The sequence below is a fragment of the Calonectris borealis genome, chromosome 19 (assembly GCF_964195595.1).
Source record: "Calonectris borealis chromosome 19, bCalBor7.hap1.2, whole genome shotgun sequence".
NCBI lineage: Eukaryota > Metazoa > Chordata > Aves > Procellariiformes > Procellariidae > Calonectris > Calonectris borealis.
The window spans coordinates 7,295,817-7,310,382 of NC_134330.1; the positions used below are offsets into that span (position 1 = coordinate 7,295,817).

The following is a 14,566-nucleotide window of genomic DNA, read 5'->3' on the forward strand; positions in this document are numbered from 1 at the left end:
AACAGGCTGCCCAGAGAAGTGGTTGAGTCACCATCCCTGGAGGTATTTAAAAGTCGTGTAGATGTGGTGCTTAGGGACATGGTTTAGTGGTGGGCTTGGCAGTGCTAGGTTAACGGTTGGACTTGATGATCTTAAAGGTCTTTTCCAACCTAAATGGTTCTATGACTGCCCGTGCTCAGCCCAGAGAGAAGGACCTCATCACCCAACGTAGCATACAAATAATCCCCCTTCCCTGCCTGCATTGTGGCCTCGGGGACTGCATATGCAGGGAGTGGAAGGGCCACCTCTGCTGCCAGCAATGCTCAATGGGAGATGCTCAACCTCACCTGCTACGTGAACCTTTCTTAGGAGCCCACCATCCACATCTGCTTGAGGACCCACCAGGAGCAGTGGGGCTGAGCCTCGGGAACTCTGGTCACCCACAGCCACCCCCGGGACCCCTGGGTGGCCAACATGGGGTACCACCAGCCAAGGTGGCTCTTCCCACTCCCAAGGACTTTTGATCCCACACTTGAGACTGTGCCAAGGTGGGGAGCTCCTGACTGCAGAATTGGAGCCAGCAGTCCCTTGGCTCGGAGCCCGGGCAGACCTCAGCTTCTCGCTTCCCAACGCCTTGCTGCGAATCCGGGAAGTTTCTCCAAACAAACGTGCACTTCATTTAAAAGCTAATCTGCAGTCACTCCATCATCAGGACAGGCCTGGTGTGCTGGGATTTTTTGTTGTGGTAGTTTCAACCCCCCCAATTGCAAAGCAAGTGGTCCCCAGAAGAAGATGCTGGGGGGATTTATTAGCTAAGGTAATGCAAGCAGCAGCCCATCATATTTATTGTGATAAATGGCACAATATCCAGAGCACTGCTTTGCTGGAGGGTTCGCCCAGGAGCTCATCTTTATTCAGAGGCCGCCCCACCAGAGATGAGATTGTCTTTCCAGACGTGCTGAGCTGGTATCTCTGATAGGAAGACAAGGAACAAACCCTCCTGCATTGCACTTCCCTCCCGTGCCCGGGGAGCAGGGACTTTCTGAAGGGCCCAGGTCCTGGGCTCTGCCTCCTCCATCAGCCCCGGGGACCATGGGCACCTCGTGGTGGACTCCCACAGCCAAAACATGGAGCTCTTGTAGAAGTCAGGCCCTGCTCGTGAGCTCGGAAATACAAAGTTCCTGCAGCTGAATGACCACAGGTGCCCAAAGATAAGGTGGGGAGTGATGCTATCACCTCTGCTGTCAGCTACCGTGCAGGATGGACTCAACCCCTTATGAGCCATCAGAGAATCCACGTGGGATAGCAGCTTCTTGGAAACAAGTGGAAACAAGCCTTTCTGTGCTGTTGAGACGCTCGGTGCATCTGAGAGCGCGACTGTGCTGCTGGCTGAGCAAACGGGTTTTATTTTTCCCCAGCAGCAAACAACTCGGATGCAATTCCTGACGGTGTAGCGGGGGCGGAGGGGGGTCAGGGTTGGGCCGTGGGGCCACTGCAGGTGAGAGGTTGGAGCCTTCCCAGCCTGGTTGTCTCCTGCCATCCTTGCTGGGAAGGAGAAGGTGCTGTTGACTCTGACAGCCTAAGCCAAAACATGGGCGATGCTGCAGTGGCCTCCTCTTAGCTCCTTAATTGGCTTGGATCGGTCGGTAGTAAGTGGCCCCCGCAGGATGTATTTGTTTTATAGCAAATTTAACTAATGGCATTTGCATAAATGGGAATTAAAAGAGAAAGAGAAAGAAGATGAACGTGAGGATTCGGATGGACTCTGGGAAGCTTTTCCTGGGGTTAGCAGGGGGGACGGGGATGAGGCACTGGTGGGTACCTGCACACGGGCGTGCGGCTGGTCCGTGCTCACTGCCTGTGCCCTCTGGGCATGGGTGGAGGAGATTTTGGGGCAAATGTCGGGGATGAGCAGTTTGCAACCTCTGTGAAGCACCCGCGGATGCTCGAGTGTGGTAAGGGGGTACAATTCAGTGCGGGGGCCAAAGAAGCCGAAGCACCAAATGAAGGTGCCTGCAAGGGCTGGCAGAGGAGCTGGGTCAGGGGGAAATACCCGTTACAGACGTGGTGTGCGTGGGTCCACGCCTCTGAGCAGGGACCTCGGGGAGGAGAGAGCATCCCCGCTCCTGGGGCCACCTTTAACCTGGTACACGCTGGGTGAAATTCTGCTCCTCCGGCACTTCCCATCCTCCCGGCAGGATTCCTGATGTATCTGCGGGAGCGTTGCAACCCTCCATCCTCCCTTCTCCCCCAGGTTTCCAGCAGCTGCGACTATGTCTTCGTCAGTGGGAAGGAGTCGCAGGGCTCCATGAGCGCCCGGGTCACCTTCACCTACGAGCACCTCTCTGCCCCGCTGGAGATGACGGTGTGGGTGCCCAAACTGCCACTGCACATCGAGCTCTCAGACTCCCGGCTGAGCCAAGTGAAGGGCTGGAGGGTGCCCATCCTGCCGGACAGGAGGTGGGTGCTTCGGGGCCACTGCGCCTGGGGTCTGTCCAGCCTGGAGAAGGCAAGGTGAAGGTGGTGGTGAGGGTCTAATTGCCTTGTTCAGCTACTTAATGAAGGGGTTTTAAAGAAGGTGGAGCTGGAGTCATCTCAGGAGTCCCCAGTGAAAAAGTGAGAGATCATGGACACAGGTTGCATGTTTGTATGGAAGGAGGACAATTTCTCAGTGAGGGTGGTCAAATGCTGGAACTGGTGGGGAACATCTATCCTCGGCAATGGTCAAAACTCCAAAGTTAGCCCTGCTTTGAGGTCTAGAGACCTCCAGGTGCCAATCCCAACCTGAGATATCTTGTTCTCTTGGCTGGTTAGAGGGCAGAGATGCCGGTGACCCCCCTAACCAGTGCTGCTAAAGCCCTCGGAGACCTCATGGGCAACAGGCATCTTTTTTTGGCCAGGAGCCACTGTTTTTTTCCCATGCATGGGGAGACCCTGTGTTTCTCCTTGCCTGGACATCCCTCTCCTTTCCTGGGGGGGCTGAAGAGCCATGGCGGGGGGGAGCTTGGTGGCGCTGCCCACCCACTGCCCCATCCCACAGGTCGGTGCGGGACAGCGAGCATGAGGAGGACGAAGAGGAGCGGAAGCAGAGCCGGGGCTGTGCCCTGCAGTACCAGCACGCCACGCTGCAGGTCTTCACCCAGTTCCACACCACGGCAGCGGAGGGCACGGGGCAGGTGGTCACCATGCTGGGGCCCGACTGGCTGGTGGAGGTCACCGGCCTGGTCAGTGACTTCATGCGTGTGGACGACCCACGGGTGGCCCACATGGTGGACAGCTTCACGCTGGCCGGGAGGGAGCCGGGCACCACGCTCTTCAAGGTACCCCCCTGGCTGCCTTTGCTCCCCTCCGTGGGTTTGGCTGGGGGTGGCAGGTGGTGACGGGCACCCTCGTCCCCTGCAGGTCGTGTCCCCGCTCATGGAGGCGGTGCTGGGTGAGACGCTGGTGACGGTGGCGGAGGAAAAAGTCAGCATCACGGACCTGAAGGCCCAGGTGGTCTCCAGCCTCTCGCTGTCCCTCCACCCCAGCCCCGGCAATAGCCACACCATCATTGCCCGGACGTCCGTGCAGCAGACCCTCAGCTTCTTCAAGCAGGTGAGGCCAGGGGGGTGCATTCAGGCTTGGGGGTCCAGGGGGGGACTTGGGGTGGGGCGAGGGCTCCATCTGCAAACCCCCCCCTCCCAAATCCTGCCCACAGTCATCCCAGGCCCCCAACAGCACCCGCTGTCCTCCAGACCTCTGGTGACCCCCAAAGCACCTCAGAAACTTTCATGCAGACCTATGAACCAAACCTGCCTATGAACCCTGTGTCCTGGGGACAGGACACAACCATGGGAACAAAGGGGTCTGGAAGAAATCCTACACGATTCCCAGCCCAGCTCTGGTAGCCACATCTGGCACCTCTGGAGCTGGGATTTGGGGTGAGCCTGGGCAAGTATGGGCAAAATTGAGGGAAGAACAGGCAAAAGGGAAAAACTAGGTGATGGTTGGAAGGAATAAGATGGAGGATGGAGGGATAAAGGGTGAATTGAATGGAGAGAAGGATGCAAAGGAGGAGGGATGGATGGAGGAATGGGCAAACGGGTGCAGGTGGGACTGGCATCGTGCTGGGCAACCGGTGCCTGTGTTGGTCCCGCAGGAAGCGCTCCTGAGCCTGTGGATTTCCTACAGCGACGGCACCACGGCCCCCCTCTCCCTCTATGACCCCAAGGACTACAACCTGGTGGTGAGCAGCCTGGACGAGAAGGTGGTCTCGGTGACCCAGGACCGGGCGTTTCCCTTGGTGGTGGCAGAGAGCGAGGGTGCGGGAGAGCTGCTGCGGGCCGAGCTGGTCATCTGCGAGAGCTGCCAGAAGACGAAGCGCAAGAGTGTGCTCTTCACAGCCTTGGCCAGCGTGCGGGTCCACTTTGGGTCCGAGGAGGACCCGACCTATGACTACGACCATGTGTCCAGCAAGCCGGGGCTGGTGGAGACAGGGGCAAGCACCACCCTGCGGGCAGAGGTGGAGAGGAAAGCAGAGCCAAGCGAGGACAGTAGGATGTCCAGCGCGTCTCACCCCACCGAGGACTTCCCTACCATCCCCACCGGCTTCGTCCAGGTGACCAGGGGGCTGACGGACCTGGAGATAGGCATGTACGCCCTCCTGGGTGTCTTCTGTCTGGCCATCTTGGTCTTCCTCATCAACTGCATTGTCTTTGTGCTGAAATACCGGCACAAACGCATCCCACCTGAAGGCCAGACCAACATGGACCATTCTCACCACTGGGTCTTCTTGGGCAACGGGCAGCCCTTGCGGGCTCACAATGACCTCTCCCCCCAGCCCGAGAGCCCTGGGAACCCCCTGGAAAATGTCCAGACCTGCTGCCACGGGGACCACCACAGCAGCGGGAGCTCACAGACCAGCGTGCAGAGCCAGGTCCATGGTCGTGGGGACGGTTCCTCGGGGGGCTCCACACGGGACCAGAGCGAGGACCCGCTCAACTCACCCACCTCCAAACGGAAGCGGGTGAAGTTCACCACCTTTGCCACGCTGCCCTCCGACGAGCTGGCCTACAACTCCATCCCCATCGCTGATGAGGAGGACTTGGAGTGGGTCTGCCAGGACATGGGGCTGCAAGACCCCGAAGAGCTTCACAACTACATCCGCAGAATCAAAGAGATCGCTTAACGCAGGGGCAGAGGGGACGGGGCGGGAGGGAGGGGGCTGCCATGCCGTGCCACGCCATGTCACGCCGTGCCATGCCACGCCACGCCACGCCATGCCACACCACGCCGGCTGCTTCCCCGGGGCTGGAGACCCAAATTTGGCTCTCTTGCGCGTTCCCTCTTCCGCACATCTCGCGTCCTCCTCACCCCCTTGGAAGGCACCCCTGGGGCCTTTTTCTTTTCTTGCCCTGTAAGGTCTGGTTTTCCCAGGGGAGGCATCAGCGCACGCGCAGCCCCCCCAACCCGCTGGGTGAGGGGGCAGGAAGGGAGGTGAGCCGGGGGGCAGGAGGTGGATGGGGTCAAAACCTCGGCGTGCGGGTGCGTGTCCCAACGGGCGAACGGGGCAGGATGATGCTGTGGGTCCTGTTGTGCAGGGGGTGGAAGAGGGGAGATCCTGCCCCCCCCCAGGAGCACAGCAGGGAGGTGACGGGTGGGGACATCCCGAAGGCAACCCCCGCTGCCTTCGCCGCTCTCGGTTGCACAATTTTGGAGGTGAGTGCTCGTTCAGGGATTTGCTGCCCCATGGTTGTTGGGGTGTTTGGGGGGTTCCCCCATGCTGCGGGTGATGCTGGGTGAGGCAGAAGGGGAAGACGGCTGCTGGGGGACTGGAACCCCATGGCCACGGGTCCGGGGCACCGCTGTCCTCATCGCCTGCTGCGTCCCAGCCCCAAATGCCCGGCTCGCCCAACTCCCTTGGTGTGGGCCCCGTGGGGCAGTGACGGTGATGTTTGCCACAGGAGCATCCCTTGGGGACCACCCGTGGCTGCCTCTGCCCCCCGCTGCTGCCTGGGAAGGGCTGTGGCCCCCGGGCAGGGGCAGTTTGGGGGCTGCCAGCCCAGTTTGCTGCCTGTGAGCTTGCCTGCCCTTGCCTCTCCCCCTGTTCCCAGCCGTGGGGCCGGTGCTGGACCCCCCACCCAGTAGCCCTGCTGGGACCTCCAGGGCCAGCGCCTGGTTTCTGTGCCCCCAGTGCTGGGATGCGGCTCCGGGACTGGGAGGTGGTGCAGGGGTTTCCCACCACCTCGGGGGGTCCAAGCCTGAGTGGGGACACCCACAACTGAACAACTGGGTCTCCCAGTGCCAGCCCAGTTCCCCCAGTGCCAGCCCAGCAGGGATGCCCGGAGCCAGGCTCAGCCTCCGTGGTGCCTTCTGACTGCCATAACCCAATGCCTCCCCGGTCACCCTGCGCTGGCGGCAGCTCCCAGCCCCTCTGGCTCACCCAAGAGGGCCCCCCCAGCCCAGGGCCACCCCATCATCTCCCAGCCCAGCGCAGAGCATCCTCAGCCAGGTTAAGCCTGTGGGGACACCCGGGTACCAGGGCTGGGGGTCCGGGGTGTGCAGTCGTACCCGTGGGCACCGAGCGAGTGGGGACGGGGACCCCCCTGGCATCACCCAGTGGAGGGGGGAGGCTGGCAGCGGATTATTTCTGGATTGGAAGTTACCCACCACTGTGTCTCTTTTTTTTTTTTCTTTTTTTTTTTTTTCTTAAATAAAAGACCAGAAAAGAAAAAAACAATGAAACAAAAAGTCGAAACCAAAAGGCACTGCAGCACTGTGATGGGCCGTATCTCTGCCGCCGTGCCCGGGGCGGGTGCTCCCAGCGGTTTGGGGGTCAGCTCCAGCGGGCGCGGGGTCTGCTGGCGGGGGAGGACACACACTGCCAGGGTCCGGGGGGGCATGGCTCAACTTTGACCCCCCCCCACCTAAGCTCTGAGCACTTTGGGGTCAAAGCTGTGGATTTGGGGCTCCCCCCTTCAAAATCCTCCCCTCTTGGGCAGCCTGATCAAAGACCGGTGGTCAGGGACCAGGCAATGCTGCAGCCCCAACCTCGCTGGCCCCCGTGCCTCAGTTTCCCTGGCAGGCAAGCAGTGGTCTGTGGTGGTGTGCGGTGTTTCGAAAGCCTCTTTAAAGAGTTTCTCAATTTTGGGCTATGAAAATTTCTCCCCCGAGTGGCCTTAAAACTTATCTGATAGCTCTGTGCTGATTTTATATATACATATACATATATATATGGGGGAATTGAGATGTGCTCAAAGGCCAGGCGGATGATGCAGTTAGGTTTTACTGTGCCCTGTTATCTAAGGACCCAGGTCTGGCTGAACGAGCCGCTGAGCTGATAGCGGCTCTGAGCAGTAAAATTAATACAGCCGACTTCCCTGCTTGGAACTGCCAAACCTCCTCGTTAAATTAACATATATGAATATTTGGTAAAAAAAAAAACCAAAACAAAAAAGGAAGAAAAGGAGGGGGGAAAGGTAAGAGAACTGTATAATAAAATTTTATAATTGTAATAAGACATGGCAGCGCCCGACTCCTGGTCCGTGAGCGCGTCCCGGGGGCTGCGAAGGTGGAAGGTGGCGGCAGGGGGACACAGACCCGCAGGGGTCAGGGACAAAGTAGCTGGGCCGGGCTCGACGTCGGGTGTCCCCACGGCTGAGCCTCCACCAGGTTTTGCCCCACTTCTTCTGGCCGCTTTCCGCCAGCCCCCCCGAGCAGCGCTGGCTGCTCGCCCACCGCCTCCTCCCGGCACGGGCCCAAGGTTTGACACCAAGCATCAGCAGCGGTTTTCCAGCCCGTCATTTCCCATTTTGGCTGATGGATCCGGCTCGGGTCTCCAAGAGCCCTTGGGAAAGCAGCACCCATGGACCAGGGGAGCCCGGGCTGCTTGCAGGGACTGATGATGCTCTCATGCCCACGCAACCCCCCCAGCTCGTGTCCTACCACCCAGGCACCTCCACCCAGGTGCTTCGCCCCTGCCAGCCTCCCCGCAGCTGGTGGGGACGGTGCTGGGCGAGGGGCAGTGGGGGGGGGGCGAGAGACCTGCTCAGGGTGGCTTCGCTTTTAAATGAAGAGAGCAAAAACTTCTGTATAGCTATCTATTTATTGCTATATAAATATGTATATATTTATACTTCATACATATGTATATATTTATACTTTATACATATGTATATATATGCACATATAATATGTGTGTGCATATATATATTTTTATATATATTTTTATATATCTCAAAGTATGTATGTGTGTAGTCCCTGTATGGATTGACGCAGAGGGCTTGCTCAGGTGCAAGCGTGCATGTATGCACATACATAACCTATAAATACACACACACTTGCCCCTGAGCATCACCCACCATCCCAGCCCTCACAAGCCCCCCCAGGCATTAGGAGCAGGAGGAAAGCAGCTCACCAACAATTTATTTGGGCTCCTGATGCCCCAGAAGCCCGTCAGCAAACGCACCAGGAGGCAGCGGGGAAAACCCTGGGGACAAACCCCAGGAAAATGGGAATGCTGTAAAAGCTCCGGTGGAGTCCGACGGTGCCTGGTCCCTTCCCCAGCTGCTCCTCGACACTCCTACTACTGCGATTTTTTTTTTTTCCCATCAGGAATGACCAGCTGGGACATGAAATTAAAAAAACCAAAAGACCCAAGAGAGCAGTTGGAGATGGTGCGATTTAGGCTGCAGACCACCCTCGCGCTGGGGGCTGGTGGCACCCACCAGGACAGGCCACTGGCCACCTGCACCCCAGCACCCAGCTAGTCTGAAACCAGCACCTTCCTTTCTTATGGCTTCAGGTCCCATTTAATAAACCCCCACCAAACAGCCAAATCTCACTGAAGGAAAAAAGAAAGAGGAAAAAATAATTAAAAAGAAGCCTCTATTCCAGCTCCCCTCTCGCGCTGCCCTCTGTTTATTCTCGGCTGCCTCTTTCCTGTTTAGCGTTTTACTATCTGCTCCCAGCAGGCAGGGACAAATTTGCATTTTAATGTAGCGATGTGAGGCTGCACAAACCACCTGTGAGGAGGAGGCAGAGCTGAGGATGGGCACCCCTGCACCCCGATGCCCCCCACCTCCCAGAGGGATGCTTGGTCCCCCCGATCCTGCCTTAAAAATCCTTTAAAAAAATGATACACGCTTAAAAAAAAAAAGCAAACCAAACCTCATAAAGCATCCAACCCCTCCTTGCAAAAGAGAGAGAGCAGGGAGCAAAGGAGGGTGGAAAAATAGGAATTTTCCTCCGCTGAGGTCAGCCCCAGCCGTGCCCCAGTCTCCCCCCATCCTCCTCCTCCATCCACCCTCCCGTCATCTCCCCCATCATTTTCTCGTGCCTTGAGTTTTCTCTCGACCGGCAACAGTGATCAGGGCCCCTTTTCCCCCAATCCCACCCCAGCACATCCCTGTTGTGCTCCCCCCGAGATGCCTCCAGCCACGTCCCCCCCACGTGCGGCTCTGTCTGGGACTTTTCAGACAGGGACAGGGACCACAAAACCCAAGGGGCTGCGGAGGACCCGATCGCTTTTCCATCCCCGCTCTCGCTCCGTGGTCCTGCGCATGGAGCTGCCCCACATCACAGGGGATGGCGGGATCTTCCCGACAGCGGGAGAGATTTATTTTCCGGGAATACAAGCAGTAACAAGAGCTTCTCCGCAGCCATCTCCTTCGACCGGCCTGGGGAAGTTTAATTAAAGTAGGACCCGCACGCTGCCCCCCCCCCCGCTGTTGACATTAACTGGGCAGGATTTGCACAGCGGCCAGGATAATTACTTTGGTAATTGCACCATTATTTCTGGGGGCTCTCGGCTGCGTTTTTGCCTGGCTCAGCGAAGATATCTCCCTGGGGAAAGAGGAGGGATGCTTGCTTCCCCAAACCAGCCCGGAGCTGACGATGGGCTTCCCGAGTGGCTCCAGGGAGCGGGAATAGGAAAGCCCATCAGGTCCCAAACTTTTTGGGGCTCCTCCTCTGTGCTGGGAAGCTGTTCCCCTCCTGCCAACTGCGGGTCCCTCTGTGCTGCCAAAATATTCCGCCGGGCAAGGGCTGCCCGTGCAGGGAGAGGAGCTGGAGCTGGATCCGGACCCCCCCAGGCAGCAGCCCGGGATGGGGAGCAGGCTGCAGATCCCCGAAACACTTGGGAGCACCAGGGAATCTCTGCAAGGTTTTAGGTCCATGAAAACCAGAAATGCCCAGGGGACAGCAGTTCCAAGGTCACGGATCTTGCTATGAATTTCCCTGTGTTTTCTAGGAATTCCCCGGCGCTTTCCAGGGACGGTGGGACCGGAAAGGAGGTTTTCAGGGTTTGCTGGGGACTTTTGCTGCTCTCCAGGACTCCCCTCGGCTTGCTGGGAACTCTGGGGCCTTTCCGGGTTTTCCTCGCCCTTTCCAGGAATTTTCTGTAGCTTCTCATAAATTCCCAGATCCAGAGGTGGTTTCCAAACCCTTGGCTGCGCACCTTGGATAACAGCTTCAGTGAATCAATAGCTGGGTCAGTAGAGCTTCGAAACACCGCAGTGCCCAGGCCACAAGAAAGAGGGAAGGAGGGTTTGATTTTCCAGGAGTGCCTCAGTTTCCCCAGCTGTCTGTGGCCCCAGGGCACCGGCTGCCTCTCAGAGGTTGTCGGCGAGCAGCCGTGGGATGCTCTGCCTCGGCTGACGTCATGCAATCACTGCACGGCCAGAAATTGCCCGTAAATAAAATCAAAGCACCCTTGGGTGATGGGAGGATGGAGCTCATGGACGGAGCCACACGGGCATCCACGAGCTCCATCCTGCCATCACCCAAGGGGTGCTCCACCACGGCCGGGTCCTACGGCACAGAGCCGCGCTCCCCCAGACTCGCTCTGGGCTTTCACCCAAGCACCTCGGTAAAGATATTATCAAGCCGGCATTAGGAGAGGCAGATCCCTTTTAACCCCCATTGCATTTTAAATAAGCTCCACTGCTCCCCGGAAGGCAAACCCCTCATTTTCATTTCACCAACTCAGCACTGGGGGGGATAATTTCCCACAGTTCGCTTCCGCCCCACCAGCGGGATCGTGCCCAGGGCAGCACCAGTGGGGTGACCCAGGGCTTGTCCTCATGGGCGTCCGGCTCCGGCCAATGCCATGGGCACTGCTGGCACAGCTAGGTGGGACCCTTGTGCCCAGCGATGCCGCATCCCCCCTCCAGCCTGGAGAAGCGGGCTGACTTTGCGCTGGAGCAGATGAGGAGCGCTCACCCATGGTGAGCCAAATATTTGGCTTTTGAGGGACAGCCGAGCACCTGGGGGGTCTCTGCACTTCTGGGGCCAAAACTTTGAGTGGTTTTTGGTGCCAATCCAAAAAGCCTTTTGGCCATGCAGGAAAAATCATGGATCCTCGTTCCTTACAAATTAGCTGGTTTATGGCTTTTTTTTGTTGTCACTCTGTTTCTTTGTTGGGAAGCCAAAGAAGAAACTGCTCCACAGAACGGGGACCTCCATGGTGGAAGAAACCAGCTCAGCCTCAAGGGAAAAGTGGCTTAAACTGGGATGCAACTGGGAAGACCAGACTAGGGATGGAAGCAACATCTCTGTCAAGATCCCACACAACAGGGACAGGACGCAGAGCCCTGGTCCCTCAAAGCTCCTCTGGGTGGCCCTGGGAAATGGCTTCGTCCAGCTGTGCCTCAGTTTACCTTGAGACTACTATGTCCTTACCCTGCTGAGAAGCCTGTGACTATGTAGGCTCAGAGCTGCAGTCTCAGATGCAGCCTAATTAATGAAATCATAATTCACTGCTAATTAATTAATCACAGCCAATTTTCACACCCTCTCTGTCCCCCTTCTTGGATTTATAGGGTCTAATTCTGTCCTTTGCAAGATGCCATTTAGGACAGTTAAAACTACAGCCCACCTTAGAGCAAATAAAATCCTTGGCCCAAACTTCCACCCAGCTCCAGCTCCAGCTTTGTCAGCGGTGTTTACCAGGGAGCTGATGTTCCAACACACCAGAATGCTTTTGCTCGCCCCGACCTTGCAGGGGTTCAGGCCTTTTGGCTGCCTGTCCTGGTCGAAAGCAGCGGGTGCCCAGCTGGGGCCGTGCAAAGAGTAATTGGAGGCAGCATAGATCACACAAACGACGGCAAATCCAATTAGCCAAGGGTTAAGCACTCTGCTGATGAAAACCAGGGGTTCAAACTGCTGAGCCAGCAAAAGCTCTGCACCGATCAATGCCATGTAAATAATATTGCTTGTTCTTGGGAGCCTATTTCTTTCTGTTTCAACAGTGAAATACATTTTGCCTGGCAGGACCCTGCTGAGCAGATTAATAAACATCGCCCTGCTTTAGGTCGGGGGAGGGGGGGGGGGGGCGTGTAGAGACGCTGCTTTTCCCGGCCCTCCCGCACACACAGTTAAACAAAATGAGGAATAATTGCCGCTCACATCGTGCTGGCGGCTGCTATTGAATGGTCCTGGGATTACTTAGCGAACAAGGAGGCTTCTCTAAGCTGTGTCTGTAGTGGAGGGGAAAAAAAAGCCGTTTCTAGATCGGTGTAATCCACTCACCGGTTTATGGAGCTGGAGTCCTCCAGGGAGCTCAAGAGAGGGGACACGAGCCAGGAGCCAGGGACAAGCACCCAGGAAGGGCCGGCTCCAGCTCACCTGCACTCATCATCACCCCTGCAAGGTCCATGAGTGGGTCTGAGTCCCACCATGGATTCTCTAGTGTCTTCTAAAGGTTGTGCCTCTTCTCCATGTGGGTTGTGCCTCTTCTTCATGTGCCTACCCATTTTCTCCCCATATTGCTGATCCTAATTCCTCCCGGCCACTGACCAGGAGGTTCAGAAACATCTAAAAGCAGAGGGCAGCTCCATGGGGAACCAGCGCATTCCCCTAAACTACCTCTCCCCACCCCAGATGCCTACAGGGACCTGCTGGACACTGCTGCTTCTCGGGATTAGGCTCAGTGAACACTGCCAGATAAATAAGCAGGGGGAAAAAAACCCAAAACAATAAAAAAAACCAAAATGCAAGTGCAGGCAGAGGTGATGGTGGGAGAGATGCCTGCCCCAGCCAGCTCCCTGGTCCCAGCAGCTTGGAAAGTCCTTCTGCAGCGCGGGAAGGGCTCCTCGCCACTCCCCATCGATCGCTGGATGCTGCTCGCCTCGGTGACATTCAAACCCCAAAGGGTGACTGCTTCCACGTAGAGAGGGATGCACAAAACCGGTCTGGAGGTGCGAGGAGCCGAAAGCTGCCCGAGCAAATGCTCCCTGGAAGGGAGAAGGGACCGGGGCCATCGGGGACCATGGTGGTGTCACCCCGGGTGTCCCAGACTGAGCACAGGGGCTTGAGGCTGAGCCTGCCCTGGCCAAATCACCTGCTCCAGTGAGGCTTTTCATTAGTGCTCCCAGCTTGCTGTGTGATTTCAGCTTCACAGGACACATCTTGTAGCGTTCGATTAAATAGGTAGGACCTGCCGGTGGCAGAGATGCTGCTGGGGGCTGGGGGAAGCAACACCTTGGCTGTTTCAGGAGCGACGGGCATGTTGCATCCCAGGAGTTTGCTCCGAGTCCCTCGGATTTGTCCCTGCTTCTCCTGATCGCTAGTGGCTGAAAAAAAGACACCCCAGGAGAAAAAGGACAGAAAAAACACATTTAAAAATAAAAATATTTCCTTTTGACATGTTTTCTTGGCTTGCAATAAGCCGCTTCGATCTTTTGATCTGAAGTTTCTTCCCCCCCTGACATGTCCTTTGATTGCATTTATTTATTTTTTGCCTTAAAAAGCTGGAAATCAACCCAAGCCCTTTTGATTTTGACTGGAACAGAGCAGGAGCACAGATGATGTCTCTGAAAAGTGATTTTTTTTTTTTCCTGAACTGCTCCAGAACTGGGAAGAAGAAAAACCTCAAATAAATCTGTTGTTGGCACAACTGAGAAGAAGATATTGAGCGTGTGGAGGTCTCCGGGGGGGTTGGCCTTGGCTCAGCTCTACCAACCGCTAAAGATGCCAAAATGCCTCTGACAAAAGCTGGAGGGGAGCTCGGGGGGTGCAGGAGCAGGGCCCTGGGGCGCTTGGCAGAGGGAGGATGGAGGAGCATCCCTGAAGCCCAAATGAGGCTCTCCAGCATGGAAATGATCCCATTTGGGGGAGATTTCAAGGATTCGATCTCTCATCCAGGCTCGGAGGGATGGAGAAGCAGCGGATACTGCAGCACGGGGAAATCCGCCTGCCCCGGCTCATCGAATGCTGACACTGCCGTTGAGTTGTCCCTCTTCCCCCCAGAAAAAAATGGACCTTTGGGGGTCTTTATAACTTGCAAGCTTATTTTTTGCTGAGGTATTTCCTTCTGGTACTTTGCTGGGTTTTGGCTGGCCTCCAGCCCTCTCGGCTGGCCGGGATCGCACGGGACACTGCATGGGGTAACCACACAGACCGGGCAGCGTTTGCTTGGGTGAGTATGAGTCCACATGAGAAGCATCGCAGGTCATCTCCATTTCAGGTAGGCTAAGCAGAAGTTATGGGCTTTGAAAGCATTGGAGGTGCGGGAGAGACAAGCCAGGGCTTTCCGGGAGCGGCAGCAACAGGTTCAGTGCCATTTCACCAAGAAACATCATTTCTGGTCCCTCCACAGCTGACGGCATTG

General features: G+C 56.8%; 2 protein-coding genes across 2 annotated transcripts in view; one reads left to right on the forward strand and one right to left on the reverse strand.

The window, feature by feature from the left end:
• The window catches only part of TMEM132E (transmembrane protein 132E), a 30,962-nt gene extending 25,816 nt beyond the window's left edge, over window positions 1-5,146 (forward strand). Inside the window, exons 9-12 of the mRNA XM_075169128.1 lie at window positions 2,234-2,439; window positions 3,020-3,299; window positions 3,382-3,573; window positions 4,118-5,146. Of these exons, the coding sequence (XP_075025229.1) occupies window positions 2,234-2,439; window positions 3,020-3,299; window positions 3,382-3,573; window positions 4,118-5,146 (1,707 nt within the window). The remainder of the gene's footprint in view (window positions 1-2,233; window positions 2,440-3,019; window positions 3,300-3,381; window positions 3,574-4,117) is intronic.
• Window positions 1-14,566, reverse strand: part of MRPS17 (mitochondrial ribosomal protein S17) — a 322,974-nt gene that overhangs the window by 122,489 nt on the left and 185,919 nt on the right. The gene's annotated exons all lie outside the window — the stretch shown is intronic.